Here is a 27,037-nt window from a genome sequence, read left to right on the forward strand (position 1 = left end):
TGTGTGTGTGTGTGTGTGTGTGTGTGTGTGTGTGTGCGTGTGCATATATTACATTGTGCTGCACAAACTTTCTTTTTTTGTTGTTTTTTTTTTAAATTCCATCAATATAAAGGATATCAATGAAAGGCATTGAAAGGTCAGGAAAGACTAGAGAACAAAGGCCAAAACACAACGTCAACCACTGCAAATGACCAAAGCACAAACCAGACGGCAGCAAAGAGAAGATACCCAATAGAATGCAAGACCACCACACAGACACACTCACACACATCAGTCACACTCATCTTGGAAAGAGAGCAATGTAAGGACAGACTGGTGAGAAGTGTGCATGTGGCCTGCAAAAAAGCTAGTTTCACGCTTTCATTTGACCCCTCCATTAAATAGAGGGTTAAATGGAGAGAGTGAGACAGGTAGCAAGATAGAGAGAGACATTAAGAGTGAGAGAGACACTAAGAGTTAGATTTAGGGGCTGGTGGTAGATTCAGTCTTGTGTCCATGTTAAAATAACAATAATAACTGTGACAACAGAAATCAACAGCACCACGTTAATCATCATCATCATTTTAGCTCATATTCTATTTATACACCTTCATTACCACCTCGTAACTGCTCTCTGCACTATTTAAAAAAAAAAAAAAAAAAAACCATCAGTAAAAATCATTGAGATGTTGAGTAATGTTGTCAAAGCCAATATTATTATTACAATTATTAATATTAGAGTGGTTACAATTTAAGAAGGGCTAGTTTCACTAATTTAATCTGATTTTATTTTTTTTATTATCTTTTTCTCCTTATTGGTTTGTTTGCCTCTGTTCATTAATCTTGCACAGCAACTGTCTGCTCCTTACTGGGGGCAGGGCTGGTCTCCGTGGTTACAGGCTGTGCAGAAGGTGGAGCTTCAGTCTTTTTAGCCTCAGCGTCTGCCTTGCTCTCCACCACAGAGGCAGGATCCTTAGCTGGGGCAGGCTCTTTGAGAGCTGGGGTGGTATCTTTTGCTGGTTCTTTCTCATTGGCCGGTGCTGGAGCAGAGGCGGGTTTTTCTTCTGCCTTGGTGGGCGGGGTCTCAGGACTCTTTGCAGGTTCCATTTTGGCGAAGTCGGGGCTCTTGGAATTAGATGTTGAGGTGGTGCTAGCAGCTGATTTCTCTTCCTTGGCTGCTGGGGCAACACTCTTCTCCTCTTCTTTTGGCACAGTTGCACTGCTATCCGCAACAGGTGTTGCTTCTTTGGTGGCTGCCGCCGTGTCATTGGCTGTCTCAGTGGTTTCTGTGGCAGTTGGTGCGTCCTCCTTGTTGTCTTTCGAAGCATCATTCTCCTCTGCTGGCGCTCCCTCTGTTTTGGCGTCCTTTTCTTTTGCCTTCTCGTCATTCACATTGTATCCCTTCTTCTTCTTGCTTAGTTTTCCTCCCATGGTGCGTTGGACCTCTGAAACCCAAAGAAATAGGCAGACAGGCAAACAAAATGAATTTTAATACATAGTTTTACCTCAGTTTTACTTCTAGTTAAATTGTTTCCCCAGACATATAGCTTTAATTTCAAGCTTAGGACTTGAGCACTGAGGAGCTCAGCATATTTCAGAACAGAAAAGCCTCTTGGTTTAGGCTCCTCATGAAGCTGGCTGAGAAAATACAGTTTGTGAGGAAAAAGGTTTGTATCCTACGAGAGATCCTGAGTATGTGTACATTTAGTAATGGTACCATTGCAATCATAAACCTTTAGTAATTAAGGGCCAAGGTCTGTAAGGCTTGCAGAGATTTTTTACTTTGATTTAAATGTTTGCGATGTCTTTACATATTATAAATGTCTAGGTAAACCTAGTAGGCTGAAATGCCAAGGAAACATCTTGAGGTTTTTCTTATCATTCTGCCTGTATTATGCTTGCAGCAGTGCCCATTATGCCAGTGTGTATGTTGTCACTAGACACAGCCCACAGGCATGATGGAGTGATTTCACTATATTTTGGGCATTTGTGCTCTGACAGTGCCAGCAGAGATTGTTTGTCAGGGGATGGACTGCCAAGATAATGGCTGTGCTAGCTTGCAGTGATAGAATTTTTTATTCATGGAGCACATTTAATTGTATTATAATACAGCTGAAAGTCCCTTTTAACTGAATGTAAACTGTAATCACTGTCTCTCAACATTATATATTTATAATGTGCAGCCTGAAAACAGAACGTAGCTCAGTGTTAAGTAGGGGATGTTGTATCAATAAGGCAAGTCTGGATAAACACTAAAGCCCAGAACCCAAGACTCAGAATAGCAGTTACCACAGCAACCACAGTCACATGACCTGCTCACAATGAAAAGAACCTGGGCACACACATGCGCACACATACAGTACAAACTTGTACATGCATGTGTGTGGTGTATAACTGAGTGGGGAATCAGCCAGTGTATGTAATGTATATGTGACCAAACCAAAATAATACTCAGAACCGTTCCTCTACTAGAAATAACAATGGTGGTAGTGGTGGGGTGTGTGTGTGTGTGTGTGTGTGTGTGTCTTTCAGAAAACAATAGAGGCAGTCTCCCCCATCACCATCAGTAAGAATAATGTGCCATTCCTGTATACAGCTCCAGTGGATATTTGTGTCTGTATGTCACCAAAAGCCAAAGATAATCCAAAACTCTATTAAAGACAGTGAGCCTTATGCCATGTGCTATCAATGACAGGTCTGTACTGAATCCTGAATGTGTACAAGTTAAAGTATACATGTTATCAATTTTATTTAAATTAAATCAAAGATAGAATTATATAAATTGCCTCTTGAATCTTTGTTAAGTCTCCAGAAGTCTTTGCATGTCACATGAGAGTGTACACTAGGGGGCTGTCATGCATGAACTAAACCAGAATGTACAGAAAAAGGTATGGGAGGGGTGGGGGGTGGGCGGTGAAGAGCAGGCTCTGTGCCAATAATAATGAATAAGAGACAACATAGGAATTTTTAGAACTAGAAAAAATACAATATTCCTGTATTGAATGCAATTTAAGTGCAATTAAAATGTGGCAGAGCATTTGTGGTATGATGTGCATGTACCACTTCTGGTGTGAAATCTGGTTTAGACTTCATCCATTTTCTACATTGCTTATCCTACACAGGGTAGCAGGGGAGCCTGGAGCCTGTCCCAGGGCACTCAGGGCACATGGTGTGGGACACCCTGGATGGGGTGCCAACCCACTGCAGTGCACAATCACATGCTATGGACAAGAGATGCCAAGCAATCTACAATGCATGCCTATGGACTGGTTAGGAAACCAGAATACTCAGAGGAAACCTCCGAAACACAGGAGAAAATGCAAACTCTGCTCACAGGGCAGAGGTGGGAATCAAACCCCCAACCCTGGAGATGTGACGCAAACATGCTAACAAATAAACCACCGTGCCCTGTGACTTAGACCCAGTTGCTATAACAAAATGGAAATGGAAAATACCATTAAGGAAACATGGCTTTCTATATTGTAGACTGAAAATACAGCCTGTAACATACAGTAGTTTTAAGGAGGATTCATGTTTTACTAGTCATTCTTTAAAATCCTGAATCCCATAAAGTTCCAGTGACAAGAATGTAGAACTGGCCTAAAACAATATTCCTGCCCTGTTTAGTGCCACTGCTGAGAGCATCTCATGCAAACTACATCCGATCTACAATTTCACACATCTTCATGCATTCTGTTAGTACAAGAGTGAAATACACTACGCTGAAACACATTACTCTAAGGTGATAGAGGGAGAAGGAGAGAGACACAGAGGCAGAGAGCTGCAGACTGTGATTCAGACAGAGAAAAACAGACCCTGACACAGACAAAGAGAGAGTGAGGAAGAGTGAAAGCTTGTCATAGCTATTCGGTCATCTCTTGCCATTGTGTGTGTGTGTGTGTGTGTGTGTGTGTGTGTGTGTGTGTGTGTGATAATTTACAGTGATCATCACTGACCACATAAACAGATACAACAACTCCAGTGATTCAAAATCTTGCGTGTGTCTGTGTGTGTGTGTATGAGTGTGTGTGTGTATGTCTGTGTCTGAGCGAGGGAAAATGGAGCAGAAAATTTGGCCCAATCACGGGCAGCAGCAAAGCATTCTGGGAATAAATATTAGAAGAGATGTCTGGAGTGTAGAGTAAAATTTAAACAGAGCACAACTCCTGATGTTTACACAATACACAACCTTCCTCATTCAGTACTCAACTCAATCACCGGATCAGATATCCTACACTTTTCTTTTAGTAGAAATTATAAACTACTGAAATCTCTTAATCTACATCACTAAAGATAACTACACAGCTGTGCCAGACCATTATAGCATGCCCATAAACATGTATTGTACTGTACAGTCCCCTGAAAAAGTATTGGAATGGCAAGGCCAATTCTTTTGTTTTTGCTATACACTGAAGATTTTTATATCTATCGGTGTTAAACAACTTAGAACATGGCAATTGTTAGTTGAGCAAAAGTATAGGAACAGATCATCTTAAAGTAAATTAAAGTAAATAACACTTAATATTTGGTCGCATATCCCTTGCTTGCAATAACCGCATCAAGCAGGTGACCCACTGATATCACCAAACTGTTGCATTTTTCTCTTGTGATGCTTTTCTTGGTTTGTGCTGCAGCTTCTTTCAGTTGTTGTTTGTTTTAGGGGATTTCTCCCTTCAGTCTCTTCTTCAGGAGGTGAAATGCAACTCAATTGGTTTAAGGTCTGGTGATTGACTTGGCCAGTCTAAAACCTTCAACTTTTTCCCCTGAAGAAATCCTTTGTTGAGTTGACAGTGATTTTTGGATCATTGACTTTATGCATGATGAAGTTAATCCAAATTTGATTGGATGCATTTCACTGTTTACTGGCAGACAACCCATGACACTACCGCCACCATGCTTGATCAATGAACTTGTATATTTTTGATCATGAACAGATCCTTTGTTTCTCCACACTTTGGCCTTTCCATCACTTGGTAGAGGTTAATTTTGTTTGTAAAACTTTTGAGACTCATCCCTGTATTTCTTTGCAAATTCCAATCTGGCCTTCTGATTCTTACTGCTGATGAGTGGTTTGCATCTTGTATTATGGCCTCTATATTTTTGCACTTGAAGTTTTCTTAGAATGGTGCTTTGTGATACCTTCATGCCTGCCCTGTAGATGTTGTTGGTGATGTTGGTAACTGTTGTTTTTGGGTTTTTCTTCACAGCTCACACAATGTTTGTCATCAACTGCTGTTGTTTTACTTGGCTGACTTGTTCCATGTCTTGTTGTTAGTATATCAGTGGGGTTTTATTTTTTCTTATTCAAGAAATTCCAAATTGTTGGCTATGCCCACTGCTTGTGCAACGCCTCCGATTGATTTTCACTCTTTTCTCACCTTCAAAATGGCTTGCTTTTCTCCTATAGACAGCTCTCTAGTCTTCATATTGGTTGATCCTTTTTAACAACAAACGCAGTCTTCAAATGCAAAACCCAGGGCTCAAACAAGGAATAGACACTCAGAGCTATTAATTATTTAAACAATCAATCTAACAGGGCATATCTGGACAACAAGAAACAACTGTCAGTCACATGTTCCAATCACATCCTACCATGGTATTCTACCAGATGGCACCAGGCATGGCCGCCTCTGTGTGGAGCGCTCCTATTCTTTTGTTGTTTTTGTTCGTTTGTCCTGTGTCGAGTAATCTTTTCCCAGTCAGTTTTACCAGGGACGAACTGCTGAACATTCGGCAGCATATACCCAATAATATTTTCCTGGTTTTCAAATATTCGGACGCTTTGCTAGACATTTTAGTCGGAGGCACAGCTGTGCTGTTCAAGAGACGCAGACATGTGAGACGTACAAGAGGGCGACAAGCAGGCATTCTAGTCAAGCTCCATCAGTGTGGCTTTTGAACAGTGCTGCCGAACATTCATCTAGCAAAACTCCGCTCTCCGACTAACAAAATGGACGAACTACACCTCCTCATCCGTACAAACAAGGACTTTTCAAACTCTGCTGCCTTGTGCTTCACAAAAACATGGCTAAGCGAAGCCATCCCGGACAGCGCAGAACTATCAGCTGTTCAGAGCAGATCACATTGCGGATTTATTGGGGAAAACGAAAGGAGGTGTAACATGCTTTTACATCAATGAAAGTTGGTGTAGAAACGTAACAACGTTAAAGAAGATGTGTTTTCTTAATTTGGAAGTGCTTTTTATTAACTGTAAGCCATTCTACATGCCGTGGGAGTTCTCCTCATTTATTTCTGGTGAGTGTATATATCGCGCCAAACGTGTGCATGAGTGCAGCGCTGCAACAGCTGGCTGATCAAATCACAGACATGGAACAACAATATCCGGACTCAGTTATTATTATTCTTGTGGATTTTAACAAAGCAAATCTCACATGAACTGCCCAAATACAGACAGCACATTACATGCCCAATCAGAGATAGGAACATCCTGGGTCATTGCTACACAACATTAAAGGATGCATATCGCTCTGTCCCTAGACTTTGGGACTCTCCACTCACTGTCTGATCCATCTTCTTCCAACCTACAGACAGAAATTAAAATCAGCCAAGCCTGTAGTAAGGTCTGTAAAGAGATGGACCAATGAAGCAGAGCTGGAACCACAAGTCTGCTTTGATTGCATGGATTGGAGTATTTTTGAGGCTGCAGCTACTGACCTGGACGAGTTCACAGATATTGTTACATCATACATCAGTTTCTGTGAGAATATGTGCATTCTTACAAGAACTTATTTAAAGTTTAACAACAAATCGTGGTTTACAGCAAAGCCGTCGTTTCCCCCATGTGTCACAGATCCTTTGCTAACCAGCTGGCTCCAATCTTCACACAGATCTTCAATAGATCATTGGAGCAGCGTGAAGTCCAACGGTGCTTCAAATGCTCAATCATCATTCCTGTCCCAAGGAAACCAAAAGTCACAGAACTTAATGACTACAGACCTGTTGCCCTGACATCTGTGGTCATGAATTCATTAGAGAGACTGGTGCTGACCTACCTGAAGGACATCAGTGGACTCTTTCAAGATCCCTTCAATTTGCTTATTAAGCAAACAGCTCTGTGGAGGATGCAGTCAACATAGGACTGCATCATATTCTGCAACATCTGGACAGACCAGGGACATGTGCAAGGATCCTTTTGGTAGACTCCAGTGTCATCAGCCTCATCCGAAATGAGGCCATAATAGTTGGTTTGGGTCAACTATGAAATCCGATATCAGAAGACTACAGTTTGGACTGCTGAAAGGATTAGTGGTTGCCCCTGTCCTCCCTTCAAGAACTATACACTTTCAGAATGAGGAAGAAGATTGGAAACATCAATTTGAACCCCACTCACCCTGTCCACTACCATTTTAAACTGTTGCACTTCTCTGTGTGTTTGTCTTGTTGCTGTTTTGTATTGTTGTGCACTGGATGCTCCTGTCACCAAGACAAAATCCTTGTATGTGTAAGCATACTTGGCAATAAAGCTGATTCTGATTCTGATCATTTAAAAAATGGGTGGGCTCAAACATTTAATTGCCATGTTGTAAGTTGTTTAACATATGTAGATGTAAATATCAGGAAATGAAAGCTGAAATTCTGATCCATCGTCTCATGTTCTTCTTTTGATCTCAAACCCTTCAAAATCAAAATCTTTAGTGTACAGAAAAAACAATTGAATTTATCTTGTTGTTCCAGTACTTTCAGATGGGACTGTATATGTATGGCACAATGTAACTACCTCAACTCTAGTCATTAATCTGTTCAATTATGTGGTTCACCACAGACCTTTTACATATTGATTTATTCTCCATTTTATCCTACCTGTGAGACAGATCTATATCACTGTATACCTAACTCATATCTACATGTATGATTTCTTTTACCTGAAATGTTGATTATTGTGAGCTGATAAAAAATATTTACAGTACCCAACAATATGGTTACATTACTGGATAAATTAAGAGCATTTTGTTGAAGACAACCAACTTATGATTAATGAGTAAGGGGCCATTTATTTAATGCTCATGTTATGAATTTGATGATCTATTTCCTTCACTGCCAATTCAGAGTTTAAAAATAAAGATCTAAATGCAATGCAATATATATATATATATATATATATATATATATATATATATATATATATATATATATATATATATATACACACACACACACACACACACACACACATACATACATACATATGAAACATATAAAACGCACAAAAACAACAGACAAATTCGCTATATCCTAAACAACTGCCTATAAATGAGATTAGGAAAAGTCAAGCAACTGCTCGACACAATCAAAAATAAAGAATAAAAATCAATAGAATGGCCCAAGTATGTTTTCTCTGATGAATATGTGTATATAAAAATGAAAGTTTAAATAAAGAGGCAATGTTTAAGTTATATACATACAAGGTACATGTGTAAGATCAGTTACATATACTCAGCATACACACTATATCAGCACTACTAATTTCCTGACAGTTCTAAAAGCCAAGTGAAATACTGCAGCTTAAGTCAACTGTCACGTATCAATCACACACACACACACACATACACACACATCATTCATGACTGGATCAATCACCAAATTAAGGGAATGATTTAAGCCTTACACTCAGAATGAATATTGATCAAAATGGTTGCTAGTTCTTGTTTTTGGTATAGAGGGGCAGTCAAAGACCCAGTGGGAATCTCAATTCCTATTAATTCAACACTTTAATTTCTACAAGTTTGTATTACCCTTTAGCATAAAACATTTTGAGTAAGTTACTGAAAAACATTGTGTTATAACAAACTCCAGTCAGTTCAGGCTGCATCAAGTGTTCCCAGACAACAGACTGCACCGGATTAGGATCAAATGTACTGTAGCACTGAATCCACTCCAGATCCACATAACACAACAAGGCAGGTGTCTTTTTGAACAATGGCCTAATATAGTTTTATAGATCTCTGCCAAAAAGATTGTCCCAAGTTAACTAATAATATTCTTACTGTTTTTGTTAATATTGTAATATTATTATGGACTAAACATGGCACTGACCTGATTCAGACCAAATTATCAACAACAAAAACGTATTTATTAAACTAAATTAAGACTATCAAACCACATTTTTTGGCATTTTTTAACTAGGCTCATACAAATGCCCCTATAGACGTAACTGCATAACAGGCTATACTTCTTGGTAACTAGTAGTGGTAAATATGAATATGTTATGGGGCAATGGTGGCACGGAGAATTACTGATTGTTCTGGATAAGGGTGTCTGCCAAATGATGTAAATGTTTCTAATGAGTTGAATCCTAGTATCACCCAGCTGTCACTGTTGGGCCTGTGAGTTAGACCCTTAATGCTCAAACTCTCAGCTCAATTTTTGCTTTGGATAAAAGTGACTACCAAATGAATAAAATGCAAAAAAAATTCAATTAAATTAAATAACAGAATGAACCAAAACATTAGCAATAACAGTGAATAAAAGCTTCAGTAATATATAGTATATAGTGATCATGGTTTCTCTAATGTTTCTAACACAATTTGGTGCGCCATTTTGTAAATGTGGCTCATATGCGTTCTAAGGCTGCTGACTGACAGAGTGCTCAGTGCCTATAACAGATGCTTGGTGGATCATGGTTGTGAGTGCCAGCACTATTGCATGGCTCTCATGGTCAGCCCAAACATGCTTGCTGTCAGAGTTGCTGCTGTTTATAACTGAGCCATTAAGTAAATGAGATCTGTGGCCGTTTTCATTATGTACTCTAAGCACACAAACCAATCTCACAGGTTCTTAAAAATGCATATTTTTATTTGTTTATTTTCTGATTTATTCTATATTAGAGAAGAATGGCTAGATATTTTTTTAGCGCATTATCAGAAGGATGCTGGATGGGTGTGCTCTGGGTTTTAGTGTTCGCTTGTATGCTTTCTCAGTGCCACTTTGTCCTCCTGTGGAATTATTAATTACGAGATTAAGGAGCTGCATTTTTTAGGCCAGTTCCTGCATATTTCAAGAGCCTCAGGGGCACATTAATAATCCACTTTTCCATGTCTTATCACGGTGATCATAGCAATCCTTGTTTCAAAACTCTAATCCCTGTTCTGTCTCATTCTGCTAGTAAACGATATCTAAGCTTTTATTGCTTGGCACACCTGGTCTACCTGTGCACACCATGTCAAACACAACACACAAAAATATACACGTATTCACATACACACATAGTCTCACATACGGCAAGTCTCTGTCCAAACACTGCCTCAGGTTAACTCAATAGATATCATGATTATTGGAGTCAAACAGAGGGAGTGAATTTTTTTGTTTCCTTTCTTTTACTATGTTTGTCCTGCTGATATAATCTGGTATTGGGTTACTGAGAGGGCAGTTACATTATGTGCATTTGCGTGAGACTGCTTTGAATACAGAGTCAACGTTAATGATTATAAGGGGTCCAAGCACTGGAATACAATTACATTACAGTCCAGAAGCATAGGACACCTAAAAAAAACCAAAAAAACACTAAATTTGGCAAAGGACTAGAGTATCCCACTCAATATTAATTAAGGGAAAATCCTCGGCCTGAAGGTGGCAATATATATTATATATATATATATATATATATATATATATATATATATATATATATATATATATACATACATAAATATATGATCAATGTTCATTCTGAGTGTAAGGCTTAAATCATTCCCTTAATTTGGTGATTGATCCAATCTTGAATGATGAGTGTGTGTGTGTGTGTGTGTGTGTGCGTTTTACATTTTGTCCCAAATCTTCTGTAATAAGAGACAAAAATTATTTTTCCAGCAGTTTAATTTGCCTCCATACAGCGACATACACTTCTACTATACTGGAAAAACATGCAAAACATGCAAAACATTTAGCAAATTAGTCCTAATACATTTTTGGTTTGATTTATGGGCCGTTACTACAAGAGTTGTTGTAGTAGGTGGGATGTGGCTTTGCTGTGTCCTCGTAATGTTGACACGATTATAGTTGTCTTTGCCTTTATCTCTTAAAAATTTTCACTTTGAAGGTTTAAATAAGTAACCTCCTAGGATCCTGAAATTTTGCATGCTACACCTGCTAGCTTGTCTGCAGGACATTAAGGATGATGTAATAACTGTCAAAGTGTAGCCAGCATTAGGCTGTTTTCGCGCTGTGCAGCCTTAGCAAGCTTTCATCAAGCTTTCACACCTGCATTTCACGTGGACGTGTGTTGAATTTGAAGCTCCAGAAATCAAAAGACATGTCTGGTGCAATCAGAAAAGGACACCTGTGGTTTTCTACTTATTTCCAAATCTTAAAAAACATAAAGGACAATGCCATCTTGGGATTCATGTCTCGTACACATCAGCATCAGATAAACAGAGACACAAAAAATGAGACGTCTACTCGGAGTCTGCTTAGTTAAACAGTATATTAACTGAGTTATACTGTATGAACTAAATAAGTGAAAATTGTCATGTAAAATGCCTTAGCCTCGAAGACCCAAATGTAGCAAAAAATTAGCTTGTGTGCTAAATATTAATGCTATATGTCCTAGCTGAAGCGTCCAGTGCTTTTTTCACTTAAAAGTGGTATTAAATGCAATAGCTTTATCAAGAAGATGAAGTTAGTTACGCAACATAGACCAGCTCAAGTTATCCTCTCTCATTAAAATCAGGTTATTTTCACACTTTTTTTTTTAAAGGACACAATCAAACTGGACCTGACAAATGTTGACAAAATAGACATATCAAAAGTGTTTCTCTCTAATACATGAACAAAATTTTAGTCATTTGACCACTACGTGCTGCTATAACGGAAATATGGCAATACTTGCCTACTGTGTACCTTATAAACCAGTACATGTATGGTTCTCAAGGCATATAAAACTTACCACCATGTTGAATCAATCCCTTCACACAACTCACACAACTTTTAGTTCATCTTGTACTGTTTCACTCCAAAGTTTGGATTTTCAAAAGCAGTCACTGAAATAATGAAAGATTAAAGATTTCCATAACAGGAAAGTGGGATAGATCTTGCCTAATCTCTTGGTACCTGTTCTTGACACCGTGCCTTGAAATCCATTAAATCCAACATGATGCTTTATTCATGTTGTCAATTCTTGTACTTGAATTCAAATTAAAATGCCACATTTTGGTTTATTTGTTGTTCTAAAGATAATGTGTATGTGTGTGTGTGTGTGTGTGTGTGTGTGTGTGTGTGTGTGTGTGTGTGTGTGTGTGTCTAACAATGAAATTACTTAGAAAATTGTTCTCTTGTTCTGTTGAAGTTGTGCTTCACTTCACATTTATGCAGCTAGATATCTAGATAAACTGATATGAAAGGCAGTAAGCCTTTAGCCAGCATTTGCTGACTAACGCTACTTGACGCTGAAGCCACGTACCATTTATGTGCCATTCAACTGGCAAGGGCTCTCAGTATTTCTCCATGACCCCATTTCTTCCAGATTCTCTATTCATAATGGTGGCTTGTGAACTAAACAACCAATCTACTTTCAGACAAAGCCTGCAGGCCTCTGTTAGACAGCTGAAGATGAAGAAAAATTCACCTTTCAGCACAATAATGACCCAAAGCACAAATCTAAGTCAACAAAGGAATGGCTTCAGAAGAAGAAGGTGAAAGTTTTGGAATGGCCCAGTCAGAAACCAGACCTAAATCCTATCGAAAACCTGTGTGAAGTTGGTAGACTTTTACCCAAAAAGACTGAGTGCTGTATTATAAGCAAAAGTTGATTAGTATTAGTTAAGAGTTGTAAAAGCAGATGATTGTTTTTTTCTTTTCCCCTCCTAAACATTTTTTATTTGTTTTTCATGAAACTCTTGATGCATTTTGTGTGTGTGTGTGTGTGTGTGTGTGTGTGTGTGTGTGTGTGTGTGTGTGTGTGTGTGTGTGTGTGTGTGCGCGTGTGTGAGAGAGAGAGAAATTTGTCAAATGTCCTAGCTAAATCCTGTACACGTCTGTACAATCCTCTCTTGCTCTCTCTTAGGCTGGATGTTTAGTAATAAAAACAGCAGAGATCAGAATATAAACACTAAAAGAGATAAGCACTCTCTCTTTCTTTCTCTCTCTCTCAACAACAAGCACTGAAAGCAGAATTAAAGCAATTCTCTTGCATGAAGCTATTCAGGATATTGTAAATGAATGTAGCAAGATTCATGAATGCATAGTCATGCACGATTAAATTATGTAGCTTGAGCCAAGATTTAGGATTCAGTCAGTCGTCTATATGTAAACATAACCTTAAATAGAACTATAATATTATATTATACAGTATATATATACACATTTCATTCCAGCATGTGTGTAATGCAAAAAATGCCCACAAATCCAGAACATTCGATGTAGGCATAACAAAAATTGGACTATAGACAGACTATGCTACCTTTCCTCTTGGTGAAGTGTTTTGGTTATTTTGTGAATGAACAAGGTCAGATGGCACCTCCGGCTTAAAAGCTGTCAGGGTGAGTGACAGTTAGCAAACACTGCTACTAGGCATGTTTCACAAATGGAATGATGGACAATATAACTATAATAATAATCAAGATTCTGTGTTTATTGATGTGTATGTTAATGTGTTAAAGAAGCTGGCAGAATAGTGGGAAACTATAATTTGGATATGGATCCAAGGATTTCTCCTTTATTTTTCTTTTCCCTATATTGTGGATGTTCTTGTCATTTGAACCTAAGTGCAGCTCAACCGACCAAGCCAAAGAAATGTCACCTAATCAGGGCAATGCTACACAGGAACCATTGAGAGTGGAAACTCTGAAAGACTCTGGATGGTTTTTATAAGACGCGAGAGCTAATAAACTAAGACCAACCTTATCAGTTTTCTCTTTGATCACACCTAAATAAAGACTAGATGTTTTTGCTTTGTAGGGGTTACGTCCCTTAATGTGTGTTCGGAGTACAATATTATTTTTTCCCAGAGGGTATTTATCACCACAGCAGTGTATCTATAGTCCATGCTGTGATGATAGAAGAGCTCCAGAACAGTCGCAGTACCTCTCCTGTCCAGAGAGATATTTTTATTTCAGCTGACCTTCAAGCCTGAAGAATGACCATGTTCAGAAAGTAATATTCGAGCTGGCAATATCCAAGAGGAAGTCATCAGTGAGCAAGATGATTAAGTGTTAAGTGGCAAGTGGTTATAACCGACTGATTTGTGCTCTGGTGTTGGAAGCATATCAATGTCTGCATTTCACATGTAAATAGCACAAAGCATAGAATGGTTAGATTGTAATGCTGTTTTTTTTCTCCACTCAGCAAAACATTCATTGTGATAATGTGGAAATCTTTAAAAATCAAATGAAAATAACTAAAACATACAAGAGAATGAATACCTACTGAATGGCATAAACAATCCATCCTCAAAGACTACACTAAGAAGTGAAACCAATACTGACCTCCTCAAGATAGAACAACCCTTATCTCGAAGAAACACACACACACACACACACACACACACACACACACACAGATGCACCTATATACAAACACACAGCAACATCATACTCAATTGCACATATGCATTGTTCACTATGATAAAAACTGTGCGACACACTTGTAGTTTGGTGCATACAATTATTTCATTAATTAATTTAATGCTCATGATGGCCATCATTCATAATGTTTTAAAAAAGCATGACCATTCAGTAATGAACACACACATACATGTCTGGTCTTGCAATGAGTGACCATTAAAAAAAGGAGTTGTGAATCATTACTGATGTTTAATCTGTATTGCCATGGAGTTGAGGACAACATACACTCAAACACACCCCAATGATTTTTAATGATATAACCTGAAAATTAGGATTGACAATAAAATTTATCTTTAGAAATGTTTAGAACATTCATTAGAAGTGTTTATATAATTTCCTGCAAGGATAAATACATAAACAGATGGACAGACAACAGGCGGAAGCAACAGAGTGAAATATACATTATTAGATACAATCATACACACTTCCTAGGAAGCAAGGAGCAGTCTTATCACACTACACCTGTTTGTTTCTGCTAAGATACCCCAGTCAACAGATGAGCAACACTCCTCCTGGAGCTGGGTTGTTATTTATGACTGTGATGGCATACCGCTGGTTGTGATGCTCCCATCATTTATCTGTCAGTAAAACACTACCTTAACAACAGCCCACAGCATAGGTCAAAACACCCTGTTACAAATGATATAAGTTAATCATTAAATTCCTGGCCAATGATGAATATTAATGATTGATATTATTTTCACCATGCTTTTCAGAGGGATGTCATATTCCCTCAATAACCAAAATACATGAGATTCAATGCATTTGTTTAAGAGTGACTGACATGTTGACATGTTTAGAACCTCTATTAGACATGATGTTGATTATCTGCTAGGGCTTTTTTTTACACATATAAAAAATAATCTAAAATGCAGGACAATATGGCTTCTATGTTGAATATTAAAAACCTATGTATGGAAAGTTGAACTACATGAAGAATAGATTTGTTTGTGAGTTTGTCACGTTAAGCACGTAATGGAGGTTAGGATGGATGCAAATGCAGATAAGAGCTTCATTAGAGTAGACACATGCAGACAAATCCAAATCGTGACTAAAAAGCATGGTCCAACACAAGCAAAAAGGTCAGGCAATTGGCAAACGGGCATAAACTAGGCAAGGCAAAATGAGAAACTACACACGAGATCAAAAACCATGAAACGGAACACGAACAAAGGCTTGGCACGGTGAATACACTCACGCAATACTTTGCGACGTACATAGATACACGAGGGGTTTAAATAACAAAAGTAATCAGGGGTCCAACAAAAGACAGCTGAGAACAATGATGACACGTACGGGAAACAACCAGTGATGATACAGGGGCAGAGACAGGACCGAAATCACAAAAACACATACATGTCAGATGCTCCGGCTTATAGTGCAAGGGGAAATCGTGACAGAGTTTTGCATATCTGAAGTTTCTTTTTAATTTTGAATAATCTATTCTTGCTCGTGCACATTGTTGCTCTGTATGTTTTCAGTTATTTTTTTATGCATTACTGAAACAAATTCTTTTGCGTTGTGGTTTTTAAATAAAACCTAAAAAATATTTTAGCTTTGCTCACGAACCCCCCTTGGATGGTCTTACCATTGTCTGGACACTTTTGTCTCCAACAAAAGGCCAACACCCACATACACATCAGAGAGGATGGACAGGTGGGGTCAGTGGTGCTCTGCTCTCTTATTCGCTGTTTCCATAGGAACCATAAAACAGCTGCCATTCTGGCTCATCATCCAGGTCATCATAGTTGGGCTAAGAAAAATTCCATGATGACACACACCCTACAGTGTAGTATATCCCACCCATATTCATGCACACATGTCTGTAAGGTCTGCTGACTGAGAGTCTGTGAGTCATATTTGACCTAAATGTCCTTTTTAGTTGCTCCTCTTAAATAAACAAATGCACACAGACAGCGCTCTTCTCATCCAGGCTGTCTCTACCTGTCAGCACAACTCTAACTCTCACTGTCTCTCTCCAGCTCTCATCCTCTGATTCACTTTTGGTTTTATGCATCAATCATACCCACAGCTCTTCTCTCTTCTGTTCTCTTCACCCTAATCTCTTTTCAATTATTGCAACGGGAATTCACTGAAAAAGTTTCACTTAAATGTAAGCCAAAATCCACAAAAGCCAACACCATCAACCTATTATGAATGACACACATTAATATTATGCATATTATGATATATAGGCAAAATATATACTCCAGATCTACAGGTAGTTTCTTTGTTTTGTGTTGCAGAGTGTGCATGAATTTGATTAGGCTCTATACTGGACATACAGTGAACCTCAGAGTGCAAAAGGTATTAGTACTATTTACTGTACAATATATGGAATAGGCAACCATTTTATATTTAGTAATAAAGCTCCTCAAGGGGAGTCATAGCAACCATTTCCAGGCATACTGTTTGTGTGTGTGTGTGTGTGTGTGTGTGTGTGTGTATAGTTTCTGTGTTATCCCCTAATGCAGGCCTTCACGATCCTCTGTAATTTTGTTTGATGATAAGACTGTATAGGTATGATGCATATTCAGCAAGTATGATTCTAATATTGATGTACAGACCCAATCATACTCCAATTTATTGGTCTCTAATATGGTTTAGTAAACATTACAGCAGGATTCATGGTGGCTAGACTCGCATAATCGCATTTGGCAGAAAACCCAATATGGAACACTTTACTGTGTGTTCATATGGGTCCAGGACTAAACACTGTAAGAGTGCATTTAACACTAGGATATTGCACAGCCAACAGAATAGGTTTACCAGTTCAGTAAGCCTCAGCAGTCAGACTGCAAACTCAGACGCTGGCCTGGTGTGGAATATCTAGAATGTTCTCTCTTGTACACACTGGTCGACCTGGATTGTCATTTCTTTTTCCTGAACATTTTAAAGACTGCCGCCTGTGTCAGATTCTTTGATCAGTGTAGTAGGAACTTACTCTTAATACATACTCTTGATTCTTCTGATACTCTTAATTACAAAGATACACATGAAAGCCAATGTATAATAGCAATACATACTTGATGCCAGTAAAATACACAAACTAGCATGGTTTTGCATGATCCTGATGTGTGTGTGTGTGTGTGTGTGTGTGTGTGTGTGTGTGTATGCATATATCATGTGAAAAAATAAGTACACCCCATGGAAATTGTTGGCTTTTTTGACATATTTGGACAAACGGATCAGTAACATGGGAAATGTAAGTACACCCCTACATTTATCACACCTTAGAGTAAAATCAGGTGTTCATGATTGGGTGCCAGTGATTAGAACCTGCTTAGGGAGTGCAGGTGGAACATGTCTTATTTATTTATCTCTCATATCTACTGTCTGGTGTTCTTTTTGTTATTGAGGTGTGTGGTGTCATCATGCAAAGAGAACTGTAAGGACTTTGAAAACAAGGTTGTGGATGCCTTTGAGTCTGGCAAGAGCTTCAAATTATTTTAAATACATCGTTCCACTGTAAGGAAAATAATCTACAAATGGCGCAGATTTCAAATGAAAATTTCAGATTTCAAATTGTCCAGGACTGGCCGTCCCCGCATATTCAGCCCAAGTGTAGACCATCTGATACAAAAAGAAGTCTCCAAGAACCCCAAAATTTCATCACAGGATTTTATAGCAAATCTTGCAGCTGTTGGAGTCAAAGTACATGCTTCTACAATCAGAAAAAGATTGCACAAATTTGACCTGCATGTGAGGCGTGCCAGGAAAAAGCTTTTGCAAGATTACAGTTTGCCAATGAGCATATAGGCAAAGACCAGGCCTTTTGGATTAATGTGCCCTGAACAGAAGACTCAAAGTTAGAGTTGTTTGGCCACAGTAACCGCCAACATGTTTGGCAGAGACCAAAGACAACTTTTCAGGAGAAGCACCTCATACCAACTGTGAATCACGGTGGTGGAAATGTTATGGTTTGGGGTTGCTTCGCTGTCTCAGGGACTGGACAGCTTGCATTCACTGATTCAACTATGAATTCTGCATCGTATCAAAGAGTTCACAAGATAATGTGAGGCCATCTGTCTGAAAGTTGAAGTGGACCTTTCAACAGGATAATGATCCAAAACACACTAGCAAATCCACCAAGGAATGGCTCAGTGAAATGGAAGGGTGATGGAATGGCCTAGACAAAGCCGAGATTTGAATCCCATTGAAATGTTGTGGGAGGATTTGAAATGGGCAGCACATGCAATAAAACCCTCAAACTTCTTGCAACTGAAAGAATATTGCATGGAAGAGTGGTCAAAAATTCCAGCAAGCCTGGTGGACAATTATGTAAAACGGCTACAAGAAGTTATTTCTGCTAAAAGGGGCAATACTAGCTTCTGAGGCCGAGGGTGTACTTACTTTTTCCACAGAAGAATAACACATCTATGGATATTTCTGTTGAATAAATGATTGAAAAAGCTACTTTTCCTTGTGGTTTTGTTCAAGTATATCACCTTTATTAAGAGCCACTGTTTCAAAGATTATCAAATGTCTGCTTGTCCAAATATGTCAAAAAAGCCAACAATTTCCATGGGGTGTACTTATTCATCACTTAAACATCAAGGCAAGCAGGCAAGCACAACACATACAACACTGTTGGTTAAGTTGACTGACAGTGGACTTGAATTCAGGTTATTCAAAAAAATCTCTACCAGAATACCTGCCAATACAGATTCAGCACACTGCTAGGTGAAGACGAGTGCTGTAGAAATTATTTAGCAACCTGTCGGGGACACAATGCTGGTTTGGTCACGAGCATTCTCCCCAGGAATAAAATGATCAAAAAACAGCACTGTACACTAAATATTCATTTATTAACCTATTAGTCAGAAATACAAACAGACCATAACAAAGCAAGCTAAGATCACTGCAAAACAAAACAAATGTAGTATCCAGCAAATAAAACATGAAAATAAAACACCTTTGTTTTCTCTTCGGGACAGTGAACCCACAAACTAACTCACAATCTCACTGAAAAGAGTTTACGAGCAGTTGGTCATTAAGGGTACACAGAGTCAAAACAACTAGTCTTGTTCATGTCATTTGTTATTTGTGCATCACAACACATTAAGGGGCTATAAAATACCACATATATGCTCATAATGTCCAATACTCAAGATCTACTGAGCAAGGAAATATACAATATCACATTACATGTTTATTCCAGTTTTGGCTGTTGACACCACAACACAGTGAAATGTTTTCCTACCAGTTGAGGAATTAATTTAACATATTATATTGGGAGAGTTGTGCCCCACACCATTTGCCCAGTTTCTACACCAATTCAAGGGACTGAACTGTTACTGCTTTGTGTACTGACCCCTTTGGAGCTACTTCACAGAGCAGTTTCTCTGAGAGAGCAATTTAAATGGGAGAGATTTTTAAGACAAGTACATAGTGGCTTTTCAGGATGACAATTTTGCCACATTAACCATTTAAAGGCCCAAACTGTTCTGTACTCAGGCTATAGCTAACCTAGAGAGATCTATTTGCATATGACTTTTGGGCTGTTGTTATTAAATATTTATCAAAGTAACACAAGCTACCTTTTTGTTCTTATTGATAATTCTGAAGTCAGAAAAAACAGTTTATCCATTAACGTACTAACCAGAAATCGCTGGAACAGTGCCCAGGATTGACCTCTAAGCAGAGCCGTAACCAATATCAAAATTTTAGTGAAGTCCACATTGCAGAAACTACATATACTACAATGCTGAATATGTACTACACCTGTTGGTACTTCAAAATCTCTGTTTGTCTATTCTTCCATAAACTGAACAGACTAAAGACAGACTGTTTAATTTTATTGACTTAAATATTTTGGTTTACAGATATCTCGCTCACTTTCTATGTGATCATCCTCTTTTTCTGTCATTATGCTCCTCCCTGCAACGTATACGATAACATTACTGCCATCAGCTAATGTTACTGCTACTGGCAAGCTGATTTGGCTTTGAATATTATGAGTAGCATTTTACAAACTGCCAACTGCCCTCACAAACATTCAGATGTACAAGCACATGATCTTGCATAAACATTTATTTCAAAGCTATGTCAGATGTTAGCTTATAATATGTGCATTGTATATCTTTCATCAAGAAGCCTGGTAGCATAGAATCTTGGGAGAGCTAAACATGTTGAGTGATTAAGTCTGTTGCAAACCTAAAGTGTTCTCCTCTGCTGCTCTGAGATCAGTTGAGAACAAATCATTACTGCTGATTGGTTAGTTTTGGAATGCATATTTTTCTGCATAGTAGGTTATATTTTGCCAGAATATTATCAGGATGTTGCTGTTTCCATGTTGAATGACAAATGGAAAGACTACATGAATGGTGTAAAAAAAAAAGGACCAAAAAAAAAAAGACAAAAAAATATAACTTCTGAAACTACTCTTAGAGTGCAGTTACAGCTAGTTACAGTATAGCAATGCTTCTATTTGTACTAAGAGTAAATACAAATTATAAAAGGATATATTCAATATTTTCAGTTTTCTCCACCACACTATTCTATATCTGTTATAGTTTGTTCATTACTCCATGCTGTCCTGCGTAGACTGGTTTGTCCTCAGAACAACTGTGCTAGTGTTTTACCCGGATGTACTGAATCCTCCACAGTACTGTTTATAGCCAGGAGGAGGACCTGCTGCTCAGGCAGCAGTGGGTGATAATTCTCTCTCATTTATCAAAGCAGGGGCCATTACATACATCACAAGCCATCCACAACTTTTCCCAGTGTAGTCTGATACACGCACGCACCTTTCTCTGCAGTTGTTCATCTTCTCGCAACATCTTAACTCAAGTGATGGTCTGGAGATGAGTAAAGATTTTCCTAACAAATGCCATTAACCCTTTTGAAAAATCAACAACTTTTACAATAAAGTTTTTTTTGTTTGTTTGTTTTCTTAAATAGTATAATAGAAATTCATGAACATTTCTATGAAAATGTTTATATGTAGTTTTTCAGAAACATTACACTTACCTCAAATGTAGCCAAGATATGGTTGATGTTCAAATTTTGCATCTGTAGATTTGTATTAGAATTAGGAAGATTGACCAGCATATGTAGGTAATTATAAATTATGTAATTCCAGCTCATGACATCAGTTTCACAAGCAAACAGCATGCTGATCATGCTGAATCATATGTACCTCCAATGGTGTTTTTTTTTTTTTTTGGCAAATGTAATTTTTATATAAGCGTTTCTTAATATAGTAGTGTCTTAATGCTTAATATACAAGTAATATTCCAGGATGAAAATGGCTGCCATTACAGCTCTAATTTATGCAATATATTATTGTTATAGTGCAGTTTACTGCTGTACAACAGTTTGTGTTATTGTGTCAGGGACCACTAGTGACTTGAGGCCAGATTGGGATCATTTTGTAATGCAGTTTGCATGATGTTAATCTGGGATCATAAACCTTCAGAAGCATAGAAAGCTAAGGCAAATTCTGGTCACCAAGCACGTCTTGGCTGACTAAATATGTAAATTGGAATTCTGTGTCAATTTATTATTTCCCCAGACACACATGCATATCTTTTCATTTTAGCCATAATGTATCTCTCTTTATTTGCTTCACAATATTTCACCAGCAATGAGTAAAAGTCGCCATTTTGCTTACCATCTGTTGATTTGTGTCTGATTCGCCATTTCACTTTCTTTAAAGCGCCATGAAGCGCCGCTTTATCAGAATGCAATACGCATAATCCACTTTTATTTTCTACTGCAAGCATTGCTGCAGCAGCCAAGCTGAACACGTCTAGATGCCAAAACCCTGAATGACACTGTATCAAACATGCATTCAATTCCACGAATGTCTTGGTTTACTATAACGCGTTGCATTTTAGCGCGTGCAGGTTCAGGCTCATGTGATTCATACAGCCGGAGCTTTTGTGGCCAACTGATGCGCTTCTGCACAATCAATAAACGCTTTTCTTCAGATCATTTTCATTATTATTATTATTATTATTATTATTATTATTATATTCATTAGGCACTGATGGTTTACGGTTTTTTTGGGGGGGGTCTTATCTCAGTGTTGGTTTTGCTGCAAGTGAGAGCGCGCGCACGGGAATGTGCACGCTCCTCAAGAGCCTCCAGTGAATCGGTTCATTGCCTGCAGCATCTCTTCAAGCCTTTTAAGCTATTCACCGACGTGTAATTTTTTCCTTGTTTAAGCATGGACACAAGTGGCGGCATAAACTTGGTCAGCATAAATTAAGGCTTTAACGCTTTAAATGCGCTGGTTAAATAAATAAATAAATAAATAAATAAATAAATAAAGACTATCCACACCCTATGAGTACTGCGCATGCGTGCCGTTGAGACAAAGAAGCGGGCAATTACTGGTGTACTCGACAGGAAAAAAAAAATCAATTATGCAGCAAAACACACAGAAACATCAGCGATGTGGAATTTGCTCGTGTGGAATGAATGTCAAGATTCGAACATTTTGATAGACAAAAAAAAATATGATTCTTTCTTATAAATAAAACAATAATATATTAATATTATATATCCCCAATTTGCTACAAGAAGAAGCATCACACATTCATGGTATATATTTGTCTATTTGTCATGTATGTTTAATTGTGTGTGTGCGCGCACACGAGAGAGAGAGAGAGAGAGAGAGAGAGAGAGCTGGCGTGTGTGCGCGTACGTGTGAGTGTGTGTGTGTGTGTGTGGCAGTTAGAGTGCTGCACACCTCCACTCCGGGATAAAGGGGTGTGGTGGAGATTAATAATTCCCAATTTCTCAAAGACTTAACACTTGCATCAATTTCACACCCAAACCTTTTTACAATTAAGATATAAAACAATAGTCTACAAATAAGTTAACTTTTGTCCATACATATTATATATAGACTACTGTCACATACCTTTTCACACATAATATGCTTACATTAAACAGCTATCAATTTTCAGATGTCTTTCATGCAAAAAATAAAAAAAAAAAATGAAACGTTATGAAAGGCTACTAAAGCGCGGTCCGAGGCGCGAGCCTGCGCTCTGTACACGCCCCTCTCCGTTTATCCGCTTCAATTCTAGGCGCTTTCAAGGCTCCTTTAATTCGAAATAGCGAAACAAAACAAATATGTCTCTTTCAGACATTAATCAGCCAGGTTGTCTGCTTGAGTGAGCGTTTTAAATGTAGGCACATTACAGTCCGGTGGCGCGCGCTCCAAATGGGTTAGCTGGCGAACCCATGTTTAAATCCCCAAAGACCACTTTATTTTATTTATTTTTTTTTTTTAAGCCAGAGAATTCTAATAGTTGTCTTATTGATTGCAAGGACCTTACCGACCGCAGTTGTTCCTCTAGGAAGATCCTTTCTGAAGTGTCTGCTGGATTTTTCCGCGTCTCTCTCCGGTGCGCGTGGCGGCGGATATGCGCTGATTCCGGCTGTCCAGTCTGAAGCTCGCGCTGCATTCCTCTTTCCTTCGGAGGCGGGAGGGGGCCGGGGGCCGGGGGGGTGCTGGGTAGGGGGGTGGCTAAAAAGGGGGGGGGGGGGGGTTATAGACATAACATACACACGCACACAAACAACGTCATATCACTTATACACACCATTTCAAAGCATTATTGATTGGCAGCTTTAGTGGTTCTAGTTTGAATAGACCACGAATGCCTTGATTGGATGCGCAAATCGACGGCACAAAATAGTAACATCTCACGCTGTTTCTTCTCTAACTGTAGCCTCTGTCTTATGCTTTAAAATGCCAGTGCTGCCAAGTGTTGAAGATCTCGCGCTCTATGGGCTTCATGCTCTGTGGCTACGTCAAAACCGCATACCTTATTACAAAGTGTTCCATTATTGTACCATGAATATAATGCACTAATCCTAATTTTACACGCTATTCTGTAGTGTAGTGTGAGATGTTGGGCAGAGCCTGTGTGCTTGTGGATTAAACTGTCTCTTCTCGCCTCCTGGCGGCACAGACACCGCGCTACAGCAATGAACCGTATGCCCCGGATATTTAAGATGGGCGGTGTGTGGACAAGGACACCGGAGGAAAGAGAAAAAAAAGAAGTGGATAGTAAACTAGTCGATGTGCAGTCAGAGCGAGAGCGAGAGAGAGACTGGTATTAACATGTTAATTGCGCATCAATACTAGGAGCAGCATGGAGAGAAACACTGCACTTCTACATAAACAGCAAGCAAAAAATAAAATACTTTGTCAAATAATGAAACTATGAAGTAGAAATGTTAAAATTAGGGGAAATGCCTCTCTTGTTTCTCTCTCTCACACACACTCTCACAGAGTTCAGAAAGTAAATGGCGCACTTATATAGCCTAGCGCTTTACACTGTCTCATTCACCAATGGTAGCAGAGCTGCCATGCAATGCACTAACTTGCCGTCGGGAGCAACTTGGGTTCAGGTGACTTGCCCAAGGACACTTCATCATGTGGGCCGGGTATCGAACCGCCAAACCTACGATTAGTGGACAACCTGCTCTACCAACTGAGTCACAGCCACCCCAAAAAGTACCAGGGCCCCTTCAATTTTTGCACATTGCATTGGGCTAATTGGTTAAATTTGATTAAATTTACTTTTTAGTCTTTTATCTACACAAAATATTAACAATGGCAAAGTGAAAACACTTCCAGAAACTTTGGTAAAATTTATTAAATATCAAAAACATAAAAAAATAAAATAAAAAAACCCAACTCCCATTTAGACAAGTATTCAGCCACTTCACTCTAAAAAAAAACAGTGGGTTGGAACCCCCCCCAACACCCACCCACACACACACACACACACACACACACAATGTTATTTTTAACCCAATGGCTGGGTAAATGTAGGACAGAACACATTTTAGGTTAAATGAACCCAGCACGTTGGGTTGGTAATTTTAACCCAACAAATAGGTTGTTTTTCCAACCTAAAGGGTTTTAATTTTTCCATTCATCTTTTTCCTTCATTTTTACAAAAGTGTTGGGTTAATTTTAGTTCATAAACGGTTTAATATTTTCAGGGTTATTTTTACCCTTTGAAAGGGTCAAATCTAACCAGATTATAAAACAAATGTCAACATGGCATCTCCTTTATTTATACACAAGGTGTTCAGAGATGTATTGCTAGAGCTGCTAAAGTGGTGTTTATATATAGACTGAAGTAAAGGACTGAAATGTCATATTTAAAAATAAATAAATAAATAAAAAAATAATAAAAAACCATCAGATTTTGATCAAAGGAGGCATTTAAAACATCAAACAATTGAGTAACCATTTTAGGATCCAGTGGGCATTACAGTGAGCCAAAGCTAACAAAAGTAGTGGTGCATTTAGCATCATGTAAACTGGATTGTTATTGCATATTTTTGCTTTTTCCAGTGTACAGTAATGGCTTTATGGATACAAACCTTTACTCAATCATATGTTAATTTAACACACCTGCATGTCTAGTTAAGGACAAAACATTGTCTTGCTTTTAACACAGTGTTTGTACATGTCACGTGTGTTAAACAGTTCCACAAAGAGGTTAAAAATAAAACATGCACACTCCCCTCTCCCCACCCTAAATTACCCTAAAATGTTATGTGTTTGTATGCTAAAATTCCACTAAAAGCTCAAAAAAATAAATAAATAAATAACCCCACTACAATTGCATGAAATTCAGGTGACCTTTATTAAAAGCATTAAAACATTTGACAAATACAAGAATTGGAGTTGACATAACTTCTTACAAATCAGCCTGCCATTTGAAAAGCTGTAAGAGAGGAAAGAGTGTTGGTTAGTTGTTAGTGACAAAATATGAACAAATGCCTTTAGTTTTGTGTTACAGAATCCCAAACTGTAGTTTTGGAAACGTGACACCCACTCCCGTAATGAACAAAATGGTGCTGTAGACTCACCAGGAAAATCAAGCTGACATGAATATTTCAGCCTTTAACACCCCACTGCCAAATTTAGCAAAACCTATTTAATTTAACCAACATTACAGAGATAGTGTAAAGCATTACAACCTACTGTAACCCCCATCCTCTTTGTCACATTAACCCTGAAGAACTCGTCATTTTGGCAACATTACTAAGCTAGCCAAGTTCTGGTAGCCACTGACTGTCTGCACCTGTTAACTAGCATTAATATTCAGAGTACATGAACACTGCTCCAAGCCATCATCCTAATACTAATTACTACAGCTTGCCTTGCCCAAAAGGCTTGCTAAACCTAATTAATGTTAATCCACTCTATTACATCATGGTGAATAGCTGTAATGCTAAGTTATTGTTAACTCTCAAAAAGGTAAATGTCTATAACCATGAGCTGTATGCTAAAGTAATGCTAACCTAGACACTCACCAGAGTGTCTAGGTTAGCATCACTCATCCCTACTGGAGCCTCAGCCTAGATGCCTCAGATAAGATGCAGACCCAGAGAACTATAGAATAACCTCAGTCCATATTTCATAGCCAACATAAACACAAAACTAGTAGTATAAGACCAACACAGAAGGAGCAGTACATGATCTTCACTTTTGAAGC

The 27,037-nt window shown here is 38.4% G+C and overlaps 1 protein-coding gene across 4 annotated transcripts in view; it reads right to left on the minus strand.

Annotated features, from left to right (window-relative positions):
• Positions 1 to 24,001, minus strand: part of basp1 (brain abundant, membrane attached signal protein 1) — a 24,472-nt gene extending 471 nt beyond the window's left edge. Inside the window, exons 1-3 of one of the 4 annotated variants that reach the window (XM_017495726.3) lie at positions 23,849 to 23,986; positions 21,528 to 21,569; positions 1 to 1,424 (exon numbers count right to left, since the gene is read on the minus strand). The exon at positions 1 to 1,424 is cut by the window's left edge and continues 471 nt beyond it. In XM_017495726.3, coding sequence (XP_017351215.1) covers positions 817 to 1,410 — 594 coding nt within the window. In that variant the 5' untranslated portion in view covers positions 1,411 to 1,424; positions 21,528 to 21,569; positions 23,849 to 23,986 and the 3' untranslated portion in view covers positions 1 to 816. Of the gene's footprint in view, positions 1,425 to 21,527; positions 21,570 to 22,170; positions 22,394 to 23,848 lie in introns of those variants that run through there. The other 3 variants (XM_053673729.1, XM_017495725.3, XM_053673728.1) reach the window with 3 other exon arrangements.
• Between the last annotated feature and the right edge of the window lie 3,036 nt (positions 24,002 to 27,037).

Source organism: Ictalurus punctatus, chromosome 20, assembly GCF_001660625.3.
Source record: "Ictalurus punctatus breed USDA103 chromosome 20, Coco_2.0, whole genome shotgun sequence".
Taxonomy (NCBI): domain Eukaryota; kingdom Metazoa; phylum Chordata; class Actinopteri; order Siluriformes; family Ictaluridae; genus Ictalurus; species Ictalurus punctatus.